Here is a 19,369-nt window from a genome sequence, read left to right on the forward strand (position 1 = left end):
GTCCCATTTACATTGTGATACCACCTCTTGTGGCAGTGACTTCCATGTGTTAATCATCCCTTGGGTGAAGAAGTACTTCCTTTTATCCATTCGAACCCAACTGCACAGCAATTTCATTGAGTGCCCACGAGTTCTCATATTGTGAGAAAGGGAGAAAAGTACTTTCTCTATCTCATGCATAATCTTGTAAACTTCTATCATGTCACCTCCTCATTCGACATTTCTTAAAGAGCCCTAAGCACTTTAATCTTTCTTCATAGGGAAAGTGTTCCTACCCTTTAATCATTCTAGTTGCCCTTTTATATTGTGTTAAATGCATGCACTTTCAGAGTGTCAATGGCTCTTCTGGTTTTCACTTCAAGGTTTCACATAACCTTCAGGGTCTTTCACATCATCTACTGCCAGATATTTTCTGTATGCCAAGCAGATGCTATACCACTGAGCCACAGCCCTTCCACAATTTAATTTAATAATTTAATTATCAGTATAGTCAGACGTGATTTAATTGTTGCTATAATCTCATTAAACACATGGACTGGGTTTTGAAGACCTGACTTGAAAAACATCTGGGTATTTCTTTCCACATAATCAGTGGGGTTTTTTAAAAAAAAATTAATTTACTTTGGATTTATATCCTGCCCTCTCCGCAAACGGACTGTGTTCCTGCTCAAAAAAAGCCCTGGATTTATATAATTTACCCTTCGCTACCCAAAGGAGTCTCAGAGAGGCTTACAATTTCCTTTCCCTTCCCCTCCCAACAACAGACACCCTGTGAGATAAGTGGAGCTGAGAGAGCTCTGACAAAAACTGCTCTTGACCAGAACAGCTCTGCGAGAACTTGTAACTGACTCAGGGTCACACCAATAGGTTTCATGTGGAGGAGTGGGGACTCAAACCTGGTTCTCTCAGATAAGAGTCCACACATTTAATGACTACACCAAACTGGCCCTTGTAAATGAAGTAAATGAATAAATAAAATTAAAATGTCTCCTTGCTGAAGTCTGCCTTTTACTAGCTCACATGAATACACTTCATATAAGAAGTCACTGATATCTCCGAAGGAATGAGTGTGAATATTCAGTGGCATACACACCTCAGTCTCTGTGATAAAGGTGAATGAAAGCCTCCAGCCATGAGCTATCCAGCAGCCTCAGAGGATGCGCCAAGATGATCTGCATTTCTCAGGCCCTCATAATATCCAGCCTCCACTGCCTTCAGTTGTCAAGGAATGAATAAACAACTGAAATTTTCCTTTCATCACTGAGGCTGATATGGTCTTTTGCCCTTTTTAAGACTAAATAGTTGAGTGTTGCCTTACAGATAAATGCCAGCATCAATCTAGACATTAGACTTAAGAGTGCTAGAGAACACGGAACCTTTGGGGAGACCGGAGAAAATGTTTTCAAAAGTGTCACATTGTGATAAACCCAGCAGCTGCCAAGTTGAACCTCAAAAGTGTACATTACTCTTGATTCTCAAGCTTATGTTGGAGGCAGTAGCAAATGGTCTGGGCATGAGCAGGAAACACAATCACAGCATATCGATAAAGGTAGTAGACAAAAAGATAAGTTCGAACCATGACTTGGGAGGCTGTCCATCTCATAGAAGTTACGATGTTTATTTTGCTTTTCTTACAGAGAAAGAGACCTTCTTGGATCCCTTTGTCTTAAGAGATCTTCTGCCAGCAACCTTGGGCAGTTACTATCGGTATGCAGGTTCGCTGACTACTCCTCCATGTAGTGAGATTGTGGAGTGGATTATTTTTCGCATGCCTGTTCCCATCTCTTATCGCCAGGTAGGTTTGTGCCGCAAAGGGTTTGCCTCACTCACTGTTGAATTAAACCTTGTTTTTGTGCTCTGCAATGTTTCCCACTGGTTACTGTGGACATTGCAGCCAGATTTCAAGATCTCTTCTTCTTCTCTTTTTCATGGCTACTACAATTCAATTTTTAGAGTAGAAACACATGTAAAAATACTGTTGATAAAAAAGAAGCTGGCTGATTTTGTTTTGTTGTTCTCCAAACATGAGCCGCTCAGTGCAAGGAGATAATAAAACATGACATCCTATTTTCTTCCAAATTATCTTAGCTGTTATCATACTGTTCAGATAGATTTCAACTATGATTTAAATATTTACAGAAAATTCTTTCCCATTGTTATTCTTTTTCTTTCTTTCTTTGCATATGTTCTATGAAAGTTAGCTAAGTTATTTAGTTTTATCAGAGATAAAAGATCTGGTAATTTGAACTAATTATATAAGAGAAGAAAGGTGTTCATTAATTTATCATCTTTTGTCTGTTTTTTACAATATCACAAGACTGTCATTATGTGCTTCTGGAAGTGGCGTACAAATCCTTAAAACAAGCACATAACCTCCTTCTAGATCAAGGCAATGAGTGACATTTTCATCGAGAGACATCCCAGAGTAATAATGTAGAAATCTGCAGCTAAGTGTTCAACAATTAAAAAGGCTTTTGACATTTAAAACCTTTGTTTTCAAAATGTCTCCTTGCTGGAGTCTGCTCTGCCTTTTATTTGCTTGTGTTAATACACCTCATTGTAACAGAGGCATCTTGGATGAACTTTCATGTAAAAAGTCAGTGATTTGTCATAAGGAATGAGTGTAAATATTCACTCACCCACACACCCATCACCCCACCATGGCAGAGGTAAATGAATGCCTCAAGCCCTCAGTTATCTCGCTGCCTCTCAGTCATTTTACTCAGAGGATGCACCAAGATGATTTCCCTTTGCCAGGCACTCATATTATCCAATTTCTGGCACATACTGTTGTCAAGGAACAGATTAAATAAAATTGCCAGGTGTATTTTCCTTTAGACACTGAGGTTGTTGAGAGAGGGTTTTTTTTGCCATTTTCCAGATTGAATAATTGTGTGTTGCCTGACAAATAAATGCTAGCATCAGTCTAGTTACTAATATGTTTAAATTAAATGCCAACAAGTGGTGGCTGCAGCATAGCCTGTGGTTTTCAGTTATGCACATGGATCTTCAAGGAACAGAAAGTCAATGATATTTTTGAACGTTGGTTAAAAAACAATGTGTAAGCCAGTTCTTTGCCTTACATTGCAGGTCACCTTCCCTTATCTAGCTTTTCCTGCTTATAAAAGGAATTAAGCAAAGGTGATCTTCTCTTTGTAAGGTACTTAGGAGAGGGAAGGGGGATGGAGAAAGAGTTCCAAGAACAATGTTGAAGATTGCTTAGAGGATCAGGGAACCTGTAGGATTTGAAGTTCTTTTTCTAGTTTTGTCCTGTTTCCGCAAAGTGACCTTAGGAGGTAGTGTTCCCTGTTGGCTACCTCTTTCTGCCCTCTCACATTTTGTCCATCTAGAGTTGAGTCTGTTATCTTTGTGTAGCAGGGGCCAGCTTTTACAGTATTGATAGCCTGCAACACAATCGGTCCCTCCACTCTTGGAACTGCTGGGCCTTTGAGATACTGCTGCAAATACAAATAATAGAAAGATAGAATGGGCTGTATGGTGAACTGTGATTTATGTGACACATGAAATTAATGTGTACCCCCCTCTCTTGCAGCAGAATACTAAAGAAACACAACATAGCATAAAACAAAGAGAGGGTATATATATATATCTGTAAGTACGTACAGTAAATATAAGTCTAGGGAAAGGTCTGTTCTTACCTCCAACAGACATTAAGTTTGCAGAGGGTTTTTCTGAAATGTTTTCTCTGCTGCTTGGCAATACAGAAAGAGCTAGATAAGGCAGTTGGCAGTGATTTCTGTGGGCAGCCTGGTTTCCTGTTTGATTTATCTATCTTGGCATCAGTATTTCCTGCCATTTTGAATTCTTATCAGCTGCCCAGATTTTGCCACATTGTTTTTCTAATTAATGTCCTCCCTTCCCCCTTTCTTCCCCTCACCCTAATTGCTATGTTCAGCTGGAGGCATTCTATTCCATATTTACCACGGAACAGCAAGACCATGTCAAATCTGTGGAATATCTGAGGAATAACTTCCGGCCTCAGCAGAGTTTGAACAATAGAGTGGTTTCCAAGTCTGCCGTGAAGGATGCTTGGAGCCAAGTGACAACTAGCATCTTTGAAAATCCACTTGGGACAGAAGCCTCCAAAGGTAGAAGAGAGTGAAAGTTTTGTGACTTGTTTGGGGGTTTTGTTTTTGTTTTTTATGTGGGGAATTTGAGGAGGAATGATTTGGCATGTAGAAATTGTTACACTCTCTGTGAAAATGCTTTTCTTTAAAAAAAAAAAACCCACCCACATGGATGTACACATTTTTTTTGCTGTTGAACTTCCCCAGTGAAGCAGTGAAAGGAGCCCTGAGAATAAATCTAAGATGGTATCTGAGAGTGAGGGCCACAGCACTGGAGAGCCTCAGCCAGTAAGATTATTGTGTCCAACTTCTGCATGTATATCTGATCGGAAAACATTTGATACATCTCTTAACAATTATGCTGTGGCCTTTTTGTGGGGGGCGGGGTGGTATACAAATCTAGCTCTGATTTACGCAGAGATTACAGGTGTAAAGTTTGCAATATGGAAGAGGTATGTATCGCAATGCCTCCTGCCATTCCCTGAAAGGGAAAAAAAATGCTACCCTTGGACAATAGTTCCTTTGCCCCTTCCAGTAATTCTGTCATCGTTGCAAGCTTTAGAAAGGGGTTATTTTTACTAAATAGTGACATGTAAAAATACTGTAAATCTTAAATTGTGAGCGTTTTATGCCTGCTTAGTAGGGTTGCCAGGTCTGTTGGAAAACACCTGGATACTTTGGGGGGTGGATCTGAGAGAAGGCAGGGTTTGGGGAGGGGAGGGGCCTCAGTACAATGCCATAGAGTCCACCCTTCAAAGCAGCCGTTTTCTCCAGGGGAGCTGATCTCTGTCAGCTAGTGATCCCTTGTAAAAGTGGGAGTTGCTCCCCAAGGATGGAATAAAGAGTCAAACACAGAGTATTGGTATAAAATTGGGCCACTTTATTCAATATTCTAATAAACAGCAAGGGTACCCCACCAGCGGCCTGGCCAGGGCTAGAGGTCCCCTGCCATTAACGGGCGAGAGACCCAGCCCCCCAGCCGGAGCTGAGTGTTACTCAGCTCCCTCCAGGCAGGCCCAGCAGGGAGGCACACACCAGAAGGCCCAAACCCAGACGCACGTCTCGCCAGAAAGGCACCCTCTAGACGAGCCTCCCGGACAGTCTGCATTCTCCAAATCCGGGTCTTCAAACCCAAAGGCTGATCATGCCAGACCCCAAATTCCCCAAAAGGGGGGTGCTTCACAGTCCTTCCCTAGCCGCATAGTGCCCTAAACCCCAAAAACCTGCCACTACTAAGGCCAAGTCTCTACTTAGGGCTTAGCACCCACCGGGAGGCCCAAAGTCACCCACAACCCTTGCTGCAAATCTCTCAGGAAAAACATATTACCCTTTTCCGAGAGATGGACCCCATCCCCTCTGTAGAGGTCAGGAAATTTCAACAAAATGTCCGGATGGGGCAAATAGTGGCCCAACCCCTTTTCCAGCACCTTCCTGATCTCCTTATTAGCCTTATACCAGGCCATTTCTATAGCTGCAGGGTCCCAAGCACAATGCCACACCAGGCAGGGCAGCATGGCTGACCAAATTATGGTGGTCCCAAGCCATTGCTCCCAAATGTGCTGGAAATAATCCCGGGCCTGCCAAACTAAGGCCTTGCCCTTTAAGAGTCCATAATCGTTACCTCCCAGGTGAACAATTAAAACCTGAGGAGGAGGACCCACACAATCTTTAAACAAGAAAGGCAGTGGGCCCGGCCACTGAAGGCCCCTTTGCCCCCGCCATTCGATACACACATACTGGCTGAGTCCCAGCTGAGAGCCAACCGCAGTTCTCCGAGTCTGATGAGTGGCCCAAAACACGTGGCCATGGCCACATGTGGGAACTCACTCCTCTGGCTAGGAACAACAGCATCTAAAGAGAAAAAACAGTTAAACAAGAACACAACCAACAATAAACAGGCACCAAGTCACTCACGGCCTATTAAAAAGTCGCACATAAGCCTTATAGGCTGAGGAACGCCACCAGCCCAATCTCTGAATGGAAGTGGAATGATACCCCATGACAGCCGCTGTTGAGGCTGCCCCAATTCTAAAGGAGTGGGTCCCAAACTGCACCCCAGACAACCCCAACTCACCCATAGCCCATGACGTTACTGCCCAAAACTGATGCTTTGCCAATGGGCTACCATTCAAATGCATAAACAAAAACCCCTCCATGGGCCCCCTAACTGCCAAATAAGCAGCCAACACAGTAACTGGACACAGCTCAAGCTCTGAACAACTACCCAACTCGAGCACCGTACCCTTCTGCAACTGATCCGTCTTAGAGCGACGGACAGTGATGACTGCCTTACCCGCAAATAGCTGCAGATCCCTTAGCAACAGAGCCTTACCAGAAACATCGTTTCTAGACTGTGCAACCAGCTCACTTACTCTAAGAGCCCCCAAAAAGACACAGCGTGAAACAAACATGCTTCAAATGACGAAGCACACACCATGTCCCAAACCCTCTTCAAACCCCGCAGAATCAAAGGAGACACAGGATTCTGCGTATCAACCCTGGGGCCAGCCTCTCTGGCCCACCCCTCCAGCCTCTTTCGAATACAAAAGTCAGCTGTTTCTTCCCTATAACCCAGCGCCTTACTGACAAAAGCCAGTGCAGACAGGCACCCCCTAATGGATCGCACGGCCAACTCTTTACCTCGCAGTGAAACACAATAATGGAGCAAATGCTCCACCGGGAGGGGCCAAACCCTTCAATACCCTACCTCAGCCCTAAAATCTTCAAACTGCCACACAGCCCGTTCGTAAGACTTCCTGGTTCTGGGCATAATGGCTAGACCTATCGCTCTGCAGGCCTCGGCTCTCCAATCAGCCATAGCTCATGGGGCATTGGCACCGGCTCTCTGTCGGCATCTGGGGCCAGCTGACAAAACCTCTCCATCTGTTTACGAGATAGAGCGTCAGCCACCCCGTTACTCACCCCAGGAACATGCTTGGCTAAAAACAAAATGTTAAGCTGCAAACAGAGCAGAGTGAAGGCCCTCACCAATCTCATAACCTGGCCAGATTTGGATGAAAGGGAATTAATGACGTGGACCACCGCCATATTATCACACCAAAAATGGACAGTGTGATTGGCCATATCCTTCCCCCACAGCCAAACCATGACTAAAATAGGAAAGAACTCGAGAAACGTAAGATCCCCGTTTACACCAACCTTTACCCAGGAGTCAGGCCAACTATCCACGCACCAATGTCCACGGAAATAGACTCCAAAACCCAAGAAACCAGCAGCATCAGACATGACCTGAAGCTCAGCTTCGAACCTCATGTCGTCCCTCCAAAAAGAGACTCCATTAAAGGACTCCAAAAATTCCTGCCAAACCCTCAAATCCTCCCTCATGCTGCAGGTAACCCTAGTTCTATGCTGAGGCAAGCGTAACCCTGCCATAGCATCGCACAGCCTTCTAAGAAAAGCCCTCCCAGGAGCAACCACTTTGCAAGCAAAGTTGAGGTGCCCAACTAGCTGCTGCAACTCCAACGAAGTAACCTTCCTTTTAAGAAGAAAGGTAGAAATCCTAGTCCTCAGCTCCACTATTTTCTGAAGTGGCACCCTAGACAACTGCGCAATAGTGTCAATCTCAATCCCCCAAAAGGTCAACCTCTGGGTCGGACCTTCAGTTTTCTCAGGCGCTAAAGGAACCCCAAGCTCCGCCACCAGCTCAACAAAGCCAGACAGCAACTGCCCACAATGCCCAATCCCCTCGGGACCCACAAAAAGGTAGTCATCCAAATAATGAACAACATCCTGCAAACCCACTTTCTCCTGCACAGCCCTAAAATGTGCTGAAACGCTCGAAAGCCGAACATGACACAGAGCAGCCCATTGGCAATGCTCTATCCATGTAAAATTGACCCTCAAAAGAAAACCCTAGAAGTTCAAAATCATCGGGATGGACAGGTAAAAGGCGAAACGCAGACTTAATGTCACATTTTGCCAATTCTGCCCCCACCTTGCAATGCCTCACCACGGCAATAGCCTGGTCAAAGCTGGTGTACCTAACAGAGCATAAGTGCTCCGGGATCCCATCATTCACGGACTTCCCCTTAGGAAAAGACAATGGTGAATCAAATGAAATTTACCAGGCGCCTGTTTAGGCACCACACCCAAAGGTGAGACTCTAAGAGTACTTACTGGATGTGAAAAAGGACCCAGTATCCTTCCCTCAGCCAGTTCTTTTGCAATCTTGTCCCTAACGACCTGCTCCAAGCCCTGAACTGACTTAATGTTTCCTGACATAAACGGAACTCGAGGATCCTGAAAAGAGATCCTAAACCCAACTTTAAAACCTTCTAACAAATACAAACTATCAACCCTTCGAGGGTACCTCGAAAGCCACTGCTCAAGAGGTCCCACCCTTATCGGGCTGGGCCCCTTTCGTAGCTGGAAAGGCACCTCCGCTTCCGCCAGGATTCTTCGTATTTTTACACCCACGGGCTCTAGGGCAGTTGTCAAATGAGTGGGAACCACCACACATGGGGCACTCGTGCTTGAACTGGCACACCTTCCTATTACATGCCCCAAGGGATCCAAATTCTCAGCAGAGCATGCGGGGTTGAACCGCCTGCCCCACTGCACTGCGGGGAGAGCCTGATGAACCAGGAGCGGATGTGGATGACCTACTCACCAAGTGACCACTATCAGAGCGATCACCCAGATTAGGCCTAGCCGGGGACATAACCTGCAGCCAAAGCTGCTGATGGATCCTATCCCACTGAAGGGATGGATACAGGGCAGCCCTCATCCTAAATTCCTGGTCATATTGTAACCCGGCTGGTCCACTAAAAGCCATATAACCTTTATAAATTATGTTCAAATACTGGAACAGGGATGCCGCCCGCCACGGCTGCGTCCTCGCAATTACCCCGGCATAAATAAAGAACCCAGCAAGCCAATTAGCCCAGGTCCTGTCCACCTTCCATTTTTTCAATTTTTCCTTCTCTTTCTCATGCAATTCTTCCTTGTCTTTTTTCTCAACCTCCCGAAAGAGAAGAGAAAAATATCCACGTACTCCCCTTTTAATATTTTTTCCCTAGTAGCGGGAAGCAAGTGGTCCCCCAGTGGCAAGGCAACCTCCCCAAACGGCAAAGCAGCAAAAGGCACCACACCATATATTGAGGGTGCCCCCATAAAGGAACCAGCCACGCCAGGATGCCCTGCACCCGGGTACACACTAGGAATGCCTTGCCCACATGGCCAAGCCCAATTCTGAAACACGCTTAATGCAGAGGAGTCAGGCGCCCCCGCGCTTGATATGGAAGCGCCCTGCCTGGCCGCCGAAGCAGGCCCCCATGCTCCCCATGGCCAAACCTGCCCAGGCCCTGCCTGTAAATTATCACCCAACCTACCTCCGATTCCAGCAGGAACCAATGGCAAACCGACCCCCTATGCTCCAGCTGCCACCATCAAACCCACATCCAGACCGCAACGGCCAGTGTCGCTGCCAGGCACGACTCCACCAGACCTGCCCTCAAGAATAGACAGCCTGGTGAGAATACTCGCCTGCTTACCCTTCTTAGATTGCCTCACACCATCCTCCCCACCTGGAGAAAAGATGCCTGCTGCCTGTTCCAATGCTCTCAATCTACAAGCAATATTGGAATCAACCACCATATCACCCTCCTCATCAGAAGAGGATAACAGCGGAGGTGGCCTTTTCGCAGGAGCCTTGGGAGCCTTAGGCGCTGGCTTTTTTCCTTTGTGCTTGCCCGACCCTTTTCCACCAGCCATCTAAATAGCAAGCACAAGACCACAAAATGGCCTCCTGCAGCTCCACTCTAAAATGGAAGAAGAAAGGGAACTCAAAATGGCCACAAAAGCCTCTGCTGCACACCAATGTCTCCAGTAGGAGAAAAATGGGGGGGAGGGGGAGGCTCTCCAAAATGGTCACCTGCCAACCTCAAGGGCAATAATAAAAAACCCAGGTTGCCCCACAGGCCCACACCCTCAAAAATTAAAAGGGGAAAGACCAACCCCTGGGCTCCACAACCCCTGCCCCAGCAGACCCCAAACCCTAGGCAAACTCAGCCAACAAGAAGGACAACGCCACGTCCTCCACTGCCTCTGATGCCGCCGCCAGCCCGCAGCACTGCAGCCAACACTCCAGCCGATGCTCCAGCCAACACTTCACCCACTGCTGCCCAGTTGACTACCCCAACAAACCCCGACATCCAACCAGAAACAAAAGAAAAGCCGCAACCGATCCTCTGCCAAGACGAAGGAGCCGACAAGGAGCGCAGTCTAACTGTCAGATCCCGCCTTTTTCTCTGCGCTCCGAAACGGGCGCCACCTGACTCTTCCCATCCAGGGAAGCAAACTCTGTTCATGCAGCCTAGCAGCTATGCTGCAGTCTGCAAACATAAGAATCTTCAGGCTCCGCCTGGAGGCTGGCAACACTACCACATAGGTGTTTTTGATGTGGCCATATATCTTGTCTTCAGGCATCCATTTTGTTTGCACCAAAGGTGGGGGCCTTAAGGCTTCCTGAACAAACCCTACCCGATTGATTCAATTCAGTACAGTACAATTAGCAACTTGCATATTGTAAACAGACAGAGCTGCACCCAGACTGCATGGCTTGTCCTAAGGAGACAGGCAGCCTGCCCCATGGAAATCAGGCATGAACAAAACAAGCAGGCTTGGGAAACCTTCCACTCCACAGGGGTCCTCGACACAGAGGGGCTCTTGGGGATTTGTTATGCACTCCACATGAACAGATACATATATATGCACATAAACAATAGCTTTGGGAGAAGTGATCAAGATCACAAGTGAGCTGAGGAATATCATTCATCAAAATTGCAGTGTGGCTTAGGCCAAATAATGATACCATGGTATTTTTTTTTTCTGAACTAGCATTAGCTTTATCATCATAAAACATTAATATTTATTGGTTGTGGGTTGTTCACCACAGGGCACTAATGAAAGGTAATAGTTTGCGTTATAAAAAAGTGTCTGACTTGTTTTTATTTGGAAAACAGCCCAGGTATTTTTGTGACATGTAGCATAATACTCTTGATTTTTTTTTTTTTACTGCTTGAGCAAATGCCTGAATAGTCTTCACCTTGTTGGCCTGCATATAATTTGTTATTTTCAGATGTCTACAGTACACATTCTGACTCAGGAAAGATAGCTCCAGACCACTTTCTACCCAAGCTGAAAAGTATTCCATAGCGCTAGGGTGTCTACATGTGCTGCCTTTTGCAGCCTTGAAGGTCCTGCGGAGATACTAGATACACAGCATCTGGGATATTGATGTGATCTTCTTTGCTCCCCAAGGACGGAATAAAGAGTCAGACACAGAGTATTGGTATAAAATTGGGTCACTTTATTCAATATTCTAATAAACAGCAAGGGTACCCCACCAGCAGCCTGGCCAGGGCTAGGGGTCACTGCGACCGCTCCCCTGCCATTAATGAGTGAGAGACCCAGCCCACCAGCCGGAGCTGAGTGTTACTCAGCTCCCTCCAGGCAGGCCCAGCAGGGAGGCACGCACCAGAGGGCCCAAACCCAGACGCACGTCTCGCCAGAAAGGCACCCTCTAGACGAGCCTCCCGTACAGTCTGCATTCTCCAAATCCGGGTCTTTAAACCCGAAGGCTGATCATGCCAGACCACAAATTCCCCAAAAGGGGGGTGCTTCACAGTCCTCCCCTAGCCGCATAGTGCCCTAAACCCCAAAAACCTGCCACTACTAAGGCCAAGTCTCTACTTAAAGCTTAGCGGCCACCAGGAGGCCCAAAGCCACCCGCAACCCTTGCTGCAAATCTCTCAGGAAAAGCATATTACCCTTTTCCGAGAGATGGACCCCATCCCCTCTGTAGAGGTCAGGAAATTTCAACAAAATGTCCGGATGGGGCAAATAGTGGCCCAACCCCTTTTCCAGCACCTTCCTGGTCTCCATATTAGCCTTATATCAGGCCCTTTCTATAGCTGCAGGGTCCCAAGCACAACACCACACAAGGCGGGGCAGCATGGCTGACCAAATTATGGTGGTCCCAAGCCATCGCTCCCGAATGTGCTGGAAATCATCCCGGGCCTGCCAAACTAAGGCCTTGCCCTTTAAGAGTCCTAGTTTGTTACCTCCCAGGTGAACAATTAAAACCTGAGGAGGAGGACCCACACAATCTTTAAACAACAAAGGCAGCAGGCCCGGCCACTGAAGGCCCCGGCGCCCTCGCCATTCGATGCACACATGCTGGCTGAGCCCCAGCTGAGAGCCAAACCCAGTTCCTCGAGCCTGATGAGCGGCCCAAAAAACGTGGCAATGGCTGCATACGAGAACTCAGCTCTTCTGGCCAGGAACAACAGCATCTAAAAAGAAAAAACAGTTAAACAAGAACACAACCAACAATAAACAGACACCAAGTCACTCACGGCCTAATTAAAGGTCGCATGTAAGCCTTATAGGCTGAGGAACGCCACCTGCCCAGTCTCTGAATGGAAGTGGAAGGATACCCCAAGACAGCCGCTGTTGAGGCTGCCCCAATTCTAAAGGAGTGGGTCCCAAACCACACCCCAGAAAACCCCAACTCACCCAAAGCCTGTGACGTTACTGCCCCAAACTGATGCTTCGTCAATGGGCAACCATTCAAATGTATAAACAAAAACCCCTCCATGGGCCCCCTAACTGCCAAATAAGCAGCCAACACAGTAACTGGACACAGCTCAAGCTCTGAACAACTACCCAACTCGAGCACCGTACCCTTCTGCAACTGATCCGTCTTAGAGCGACGGACAGTGATGACTGCCTTACCCGCAAATAGCTGCAGATCCCTTAGCAACAGAGCCTTACCAGAAACATCGTTTCTAGACTGTGCAACCAGCTCACTTACTCTAAGAGCCCCCAAAAAGACACAGCGTGAAACAAACATGCTTCAAATGACGAAGCACACACCATGTCCCAAACCCTCTTCAAACCCCGCAGAATCAAAGGAGACACAGGATTCTGCGTATCAACCCTGGGACCAGCCTCTCTGGCCCACCCCTCCAGCCTCTTTCGAATACAAAAGTCAGCTGTTTCTTCCCTATAACCCAGCGCCTTACTGACAAAAGCCAATGCAGACAGGCACCCCCTAATGGATCGCAGGGCCAACCCTTTACCTCGCAGTGAAACACAGTAATGGAGCAAATGCTCCACCGGGAGGGGCCAAACCCTGCAATACCCTACCTCAGCCCTAAAGTCTTCAAACTGCCACACAGCCCGTTCGTAAGACTTCCTGGTTCTGGGCATAATGGCTAGACCTATCGCTCTGCAGGCCTCGGCTCTCCAATCAGCCATAGCTCATGGGGCATTGGCACCGGCTCTCTGTCGGCATCTGGGGCCAGCTGACAAAACCTCTCCATCTGATTACGAGATAGAGCGTCAGCCACCCCGTTACTCACCCCAGGAACATGCTTGGCTAAAAACAAAATGTTAAGCTGCAAACAGCGCAGAGTGAAGGCCCTCACCAATCTCATAACCTGGCCAGATTTGGATGAAAGGGAATTAATGACATGGACCACCGCCATATTATCACACCAAAAATGGACAGTGTGATTGGCCATATCCTTCCCCCACAGCCAAACCGTGACTAAAATAGGAAAGAACTCGAGAAACGTAAGATCCCCGTTCACACCAACCTTTACTCAGGAGTCAGGCCAACTATCCACACACCAATGTCCACGGAAATAGACTCCAAAACCCAAGAAACCAGCAGCATCAGACATGACCTGAAGCTCAGCTTCGAGCCTCATGTCGTCCCTCCATAAAGAGACTCCATTAAAGGACTCCAAAAATTCCTGCCAAACCCTCAAATCCTCCCTCATGCTGCAGGTGACCCTAGTTCTATGCTGAGGCAAGCGTAACCCTGCCATAGCATCGCACAGCCTTCTAAGAAAAGCCCTCCCAGGAGCAACCACTTTGCAAGCAAAGTTGAGGTGCCCAACTAGCTGCTGCAACTCCAACGAAGTAACCTTCCTTTTAAGAAGAAAGGTAGAAATCCTAGACCTCAGCTCCACTATTTTCTGAAGAGGCACCCTAGACAACTGCGCAATAGTGTCAATCTCAATCCCCCAAAAGGTCAACCTCTGGGTCGGACCTTCAATTTTCTCAGGCACTAAAAGAACCCCAAGCTCCGCCGCCAGCTCAACAAAGCCAGACAGCAACTGCCCACAATGTCCAGTTCGCTTGGTACCCACAAAAAGTCATCCAAATAATGAGGAGCCTTGGGCGCCTTAGGCGCTGGCTTTTTTCCTTTGGGCTTGCCCGACCCTTCTCCACCAGCCATCTAAATAGCAAGCACAAGACCACAAAATGGCCTCCTGCAGCTCCACTCTAAAATGGCTTCCCCCTGGAAGAAGAAAGGGAACACAAAATGGCCACAAAAGCCTCTGCTGCCTACCAATGTCTCCAGTGGGAGAAAAATGGGGGGGGGAGGGGGAGGCTCTCCAAAATGGTCACCTGCCAACCTCAAGGGCAATAATAAAAACCCAGGTTGCCCAACAGGCCCACACCCTCAAAAATTAAAAGAGGAAAGACCAACCCCTGGGCTCCACAACCCCTGCCCCAGCAGACCCCAAACCCTAGGCAGACTTAGCCAACAAGAAGGACAACGCTACGTCCTCCACCACCTCCGATGCCACCGCCAGCCCGCAGCACTGCAGCCGACACTCCAGCCAACGCTTCACCCGCCGCTGCCCAGTCGACTGCCCCAACAAACCCCGACATCCAACCAAAAACAAAAGAAAAGCCTCAGCCTCAGCTGATCATCTGCCAAGACGAAGGAGCCGACAAGGAGCGCAGTCTAACTGTCAGATCCCGCCTTTTTCTCTGCGCGCCGAAACGGGCACCGCCTGACTCTTCCCATCCAGGGAAGCAAACTCTGCTCATGCAGCCTAGCAGCTACGCTGCAGTCTGCAAGCATAAGATTCCTAGGGGACTCAAAAAGCCCCAAATTTGGGTGGCCTAATTTGCATAATATGCAAATTTCTGATTATGTAACTCAAGTACATTAACTGTTGTATTATTTACTAATGGCTTTGCATCTCCTGTTGGGAGAATTCCATAGAAAACATAACAACACTTTGCTCATGTCAGAATTTGCTCAAGTTCTCATCTGAGAAAACAGCAAAGCTCAATCCCTGGCATCTCCTATTAGAAGGATCATGTAGTTGGTGATATGAAAAACCTCTGCTTGAGACCCTGGAGAGCCACTGTCAGTCTGAGGTCTCATTCAGTGTAAGGCATCTACATGTGTATTTACCCTGATTCTGCCCATGACAGCTTCCCACTTCTGTTTTCAACCTGGTATGGCTAGAAGGGCTTCCAGACCAAGCTTGTCCTTTGTCTGCCTAACAGTCAACCTGCTGTGCCTTTTTGCTAGCATTGGCTCCAGTGCCTATACGGGCTGGCTCTTTCCACCTGCATGTGTGACTGAGGGATTTTCCTCCCGAGCTCTAATGTTCTATTCCTCTCTAAGGGTAAGATCCAACATCAAAACATAGAGCTGTATTGCTGTCTAGGTTGTCCCCATGCTCCCTCTGGTTTTGTAAAAGTGGCTGTGGGTACAGCTATACCACTTTTCCACCAGGGAGCTTGTTGTGGTAGATAAGAAGGAAAAGATGTTGGCTTTTGTCCAATACATGTTTTTATAAAAGATATTTGAGGGAACAAGAAGGATTCTTCGTGCTGCAAAGATGGAATGGTAACATATAAATACAGGACTAAGAAGTAAATATGTGTTACCAATTCCTTACTAGCAGTTGCTCCACCCCTAGGTTTCTGCCTTCCTCAAAGCAAGCAACCAATTCCCCACCTTTTGCTGCGTGGTCACATTTTGACTCGCGGCTCCCTCCAATTTCCCTCACAGTTTCCAGATCTCCAAAATACAAGACCAAGTCACCGCAAGGAAAATTTGAGGGAGCTGCAAGTCACAATGCAGCTGCGCAGGAGCTAGTGGGAAATCGGTCACTTGCACCACGGAAATCGGAAGCCCGGGGGCGGAGCAGCTGCAAGTGAGGAATCAGGATCAGTCTACCTAAAATAATTTTTTCATCCCACCCTTCTTTCAAGGAACATGGTTTTGCTTACCTATTTTTATCCCCAGGGTAACCCAGTGAGATAGGTAAAGCTAAGAGAGAGTAACTAATGCAAGGTCATGTAGTAAATTTAGTGGCAGTGTATCTGAACGCAGGCCACTCATACCCTAACCAGTATTCCACACTAGCTTTTTTTTCACTTAGGACCTCAGGGTGGCTAGAGTTCAATAATCTGAAATCTAGACTGAGGTGAAAGATGGTCAATTGCCTAGTACCTGAGCAGGGTTTGTTCCCTCATCTCTCCCATTGAAATCCAAAATGTCATCCCCTGCATGACACCAGCTGTTGAATTCAAAGCTGCTTGACTTTCTTTTTAAAGTGCGAGGCCAAGCCCTGAGATCAGACACATCCCTGTAATTCATATTTGCCATGCACAGAACATGAAGTTGCTAACTAATGCCATTCTCTGAGAAGCCATCTCTTGATTTACACAAAATGTGTGTGGTTAAGGTTATTGATTCAACAGTGGTTGCAGTGATTCAGTGAAGTCAGCAATCACAGATATCACAAAGCTTCCAGTGTGATTGTGGAGCTCAGCCTAAACTTGAAGACTTTTGCAGCAGATGTTGCTTCATTCCTTTTTATAGTCTCTATACAAGACTTTTGTGGCAAGCATTTGACAGCAGGGTTTGTTGAGAGGTGGCGCTCTCTCAGAACGAGGCTGTCCCAGCTAGATTGTGTTGTTGATGGAATCCTGAATTTTGACCCACATTTTTTACGAGCTGCAGTTTGAAATCCTGTAAAATCTCCAATAGCAACGTTAACCACTTTTTCCCACATTATATTCCATGCCTGTCACCACAGGACAATACATACACATTTGTCTCATTATTGCAGAAAAGTGTTATAAGACTGCTTTCTTGTAGGCTTGTTCTATGAAACAAACTGTACAATGTTTTCTGATTACAGGAATGTTTAGAGTTCTTATTTTGCTAATTTTCACACTATTCGCATGAGCACATATTCATGGGTTCCAGCAAACACACATATAATCGGTGTAAAGCGGGCACTTGATTTTTCTTTATATGTGCATTGAGCAATTCTCATGTTACATTCAAAGCACGTATAGCTGAACATCAGATTGAAACCTCACATTTTTCCAGGTTCTGGTCGCTGGTTTCGTTTGTAAAGTGAACACACATTGGCTGTTTCTTACAAACTGCATGCAGTAACATGTGAACAAAGCTGGTGATGCATCATAGCTAGAATTTGAGTTCCGATCTCCAGACCACTTGGCTAAGGCAATTTGCTTTGTCATTGACATTATTTGAACTTCTCATCTGAAATCTTACCTGTCCAGTGAATCATATCAGCACTTACTGTTGACCAATCCCTCCCCTCCCACACACACATCAGCTTGATGAAGCCTGTTATATGAAACCACTCACTCTGGAATAGAGCCAGTTTGGTGTGGAGAGCCAGTTTAGTGTAGTGGTTAAGTGTGCGGACTCTTATCTGGGAGAACCGGGTTTGATTCCCCACTCCTCCACTTGCACCTGCTAGCATGGCCTTGGGTCAGCCATAGCCCTGGCAGAGGTTGTCCTTGAAATGGCAGCTGCTGCGAGAGCCCTCTCCAGCCCCACCCACCTCACAGGGTGTCTGTTGTGGGGGAGAAAGGTAAAGGAGATTGTGTGCCGCTCTGAGACTCTTCAGAGTGGAGGGCGGGATATAAATCCAATATCTTCTATCTTCTTCTTTCTGTAATGGCTTGAAGATTTCCCCTCAGGCTACATGTTCTGTCCTTTAGTGGGGCACATACGGGGCTATTTCAGGCTTGAACATCCTTGAGTGGTTGTTTGTGGTTAAGGCTCTGTTTGTTGTGACAAACGGGGCGCACTTCTTCAGGCTAGCCTGTGTTGTAAATGGACAACAGCGCTTGGCGCATTTTTATAAACATAAAAGAAATATGGACTTCTGGTGTCCCCAATCTAAAATGAATTGTCAAACATCCTTCCAAAGGTGACAGGGGCTGACATATATTTGTTGCTTGGAGACAGCAATGTGACTGTTTCAAGTCCTTGGCTCTGCAAAGGTGAGCGAGGAATGAAATGGCTGGTCTGTTGCACAGTTCTGAGCTCCAGGTATATAAATAAAATGGCCTGAAGTTGAAAGACAGGAGTGGAAGCTAAGTCTATTCTTTATTCAGAAAGCAGATTCACTACCCCTCTCTGGCATGTCACACTTTTAATGGACTGCAGGCAAACTATTTGACTGGCTAATAACAATGGAAGAATGTTGGCTGTACCCTTTTTTGTTGTGGAAGCTGCTACTGCTGTTATTCTTTATTGCTATTATGCAGTTTCTGCAGTCTGTTCTGCAGTGTTTGTGTTTAGACAGTTGCTGGCAGTGGGTCTTGCCACTGTCATGAACTGTAGTAGGGGTGTGCATTCGGTTCGGCCGAACCGCATAGACCACCAAATCACCCCTGATTCGGAAGTATATGACACCGTATACTTCCGATTCCATTTTCAGGCCATTAAACGGGAGCCGTATATTATCCAGATTTGGGTAGGTGAGTACTGGGTAGCTTATTTGGGGTTAGGGGGTTCTGCTGGGGGTGGGGGCCTGGGGTGGGGTGGGGGGGTTGCCAATTTGCCTGTATCTTACTTTAGTGAGAGGACTTTTAAAAGTGCAGTGTCCTTTTACTTTTCTTGATTTGGGTGGCTTGGATTTCTTGGGGTTAGAGTGAAGGGTTTTTTTGGGGGGGGAGGAGTTGCTAAAGTTCCTGTATTGTTAAAAGTTTTTTTACTGTTTTAAAAGGATTCTGTGTTTGATTTGTTGCTGTGTTGTGCTGCTGTTGTTCCTTTTCTCTTCTGGTTCTTGGGGGGTGGGGCTGTTTGGCCTAATTTTCATTGTTTAAAAGGCCACTTTTTTAACAGTTGAGTTTCTTGGCCTTCTCCTGTTGTCCCTTTTCCTGGTTCTGGTTTTGTGGGGGGAAGCTTGCACCTGGGTGAGAGACCCAGAACCAGCAGGCTTGTTGTGCTTGGCCAGCTCTCCCCGTGTTGTTTGGGACAGGGCTGGGGAGCTGGCATCTGTAGATTGTGTGTTCTGTGGCAGGGAAGCTGGCACCTGGGTGAGAGACCCAGAACCAGCAGGCTTGTGCTTGGCCAGCTCTCCCCGTGTTGTTCGGGGCAGGGCTGGAGAGCTGGCATCTGTAGATTGTGTGTTCTGTGGCAGGGAAGCTGGCACCTGGATGAGAGA

General features: G+C 46.9%; 1 protein-coding gene across 5 annotated transcripts in view; it reads left to right on the forward strand.

Annotated features, from left to right (window-relative positions):
• The window catches only part of PTPRG (protein tyrosine phosphatase receptor type G), an 871,997-nt gene that overhangs the window by 665,997 nt on the left and 186,631 nt on the right, over nt 1-19,369 (forward strand). For all 5 annotated transcript variants that reach the window (XM_060239418.1, XM_060239420.1, XM_060239419.1 and 2 more), the window contains exons 7-8: nt 1,638-1,795; nt 3,917-4,109. In XM_060239418.1, the coding sequence (XP_060095401.1) occupies nt 1,638-1,795; nt 3,917-4,109 (351 nt within the window). The remainder of the gene's footprint in view (nt 1-1,637; nt 1,796-3,916; nt 4,110-19,369) is intronic.

This window comes from Heteronotia binoei, chromosome 5 (assembly GCF_032191835.1).
Source record: "Heteronotia binoei isolate CCM8104 ecotype False Entrance Well chromosome 5, APGP_CSIRO_Hbin_v1, whole genome shotgun sequence".
Taxonomy (NCBI): Eukaryota; Metazoa; Chordata; class Lepidosauria; order Squamata; family Gekkonidae; genus Heteronotia; species Heteronotia binoei.